A 1,502-nucleotide genomic window follows, 5' to 3' on the forward strand; every position below is an offset into this window, starting at 1 on the left:
TATATCTCAACAGAGTTTAATATTATTGGTACTAAAGTACTAGGATTTTACTAAGATAAAACAAAGTGTGCACTAAACTTGTATTAATAAATCTAATTCGTATGCTTTATATAAGTATATTTTTTATACTGTATATAAAAAGGTGATTGGTTCCCAGAAGTGAAAGTCCTCAATAGCGACCCAACCGTAACACCCCAAAAAAGGGAAAATTGAACGTAATCCAACTTTTATCAAAGTGGGTTGTCATCCAACGGCCTATGGGTAAGGGAGAAGAGATTTGTCATCTGTGATAAGTTCTCTATAAATGAAAAAACCCACGAATTTCATATATCACTTTTGTGTTGTGTTCTTTTACACAACGAATATTGCATACATATTCCACAAATGGTGGAAAAATACGCTACTTCCATCGCCTGTCATCCATTAATGCCTCATGTCCCAGTTATCTCTACGGTGTTTATTGAGAAAGATCATCCTAGCGTGCAGATTATGATTATACATGTAGAAATGTATGTGTTTTTGAATTCTGTAAAGGTGAATAAAAATTCAAGGCTTTGCCTATAACCTTGAATCAGGAAACCGTTTCAATTTGATATGATTGGAACCTTGTTCTAATTATTTACGTTCTACAATACATCTGTAGAATTTCACAACCCGGCTTTACTGATAATCAATATAATATAGGCCGTGTATGGTTTTCACAATCATAGGCCTTTTAACCATGGCTGTAACAGCAATAGCCTTCTGTTTGCTATTTCTAGTAAATTCGTCTCTACAGGACTTCCCTTTCCGTAATACATCATTATCATGGGATGAAAGAGTGGATGATTTGGTAGGACGATTGACACTTGATGAAATCCAACTACAGATGGCTAAAGGTGGTGTGGGAATCAATGGACCGACTCCCGCAATTGACAGACTTGGAATAAAACCATATGAATGGGATACGGAATGCTTACACGGTGCTGTTGGACACAATGCCACGGCTTATCCTCAATCTATCGGGCTTGCAGCAAGTTTTAGGTATGTGTTCGAGTTTAGGTGTCGTTTAATTATCAAGAAAAGAGGTTTGCATAGTGTACAATTTACCAAAGTGTTGAACTAAGACGCATACTGACAAGCATATTATATCAGTCACCTTAAATGAATTGCGAAAAAAGTAGTGAGTACAGCCTAACTATATGTGCGCATGTTACTAGCATTGAACAAATATTTTCTCCAGTGTGTGAATATTATAATTCTTATAAATGTTCATCAATCTTTAACTGAAATGTAGAGACGCAGAATGAATATGAAAATACATTCCTCATTCCAGTGACATCTATAAAACTAACTAGTATAAACAATAGCTTCTCGATATGTTTCTGTACCGAACAATTTAGATGACGCTACTAGCAACCAATAAATTTTACTTTTTACTCTCATTTCAGTACAGATCTGATATTTAGAATGGCTGAAGCTACAGCAGTAGAGGTCCGAGCTAATAATCATGCTAGTGCTCA

At 35.5% G+C, this 1,502-nt stretch overlaps 1 protein-coding gene across 1 annotated transcript in view; it reads left to right on the top strand.

The window, feature by feature from the left end:
• Positions 1 to 721: 721 nt before the first annotated feature.
• LOTGIDRAFT_228911 (hypothetical protein) overlaps positions 722 to 1,502 on the top strand; it is a gene marked incomplete at both ends in the record, with an annotated part of 8,681 nt that continues 7,900 nt past the window's right edge. The window contains 2 exons of the mRNA XM_009061746.1: positions 722 to 1,023; positions 1,431 to 1,495. Of these exons, the coding sequence (XP_009059994.1) occupies positions 722 to 1,023; positions 1,431 to 1,495 (367 nt within the window). The remainder of the gene's footprint in view (positions 1,024 to 1,430; positions 1,496 to 1,502) is intronic.

Source organism: Lottia gigantea (assembly GCF_000327385.1).
Source record: "Lottia gigantea unplaced genomic scaffold LOTGIsca_5, whole genome shotgun sequence".
NCBI lineage: Eukaryota > Metazoa > Mollusca > Gastropoda > Lottiidae > Lottia > Lottia gigantea.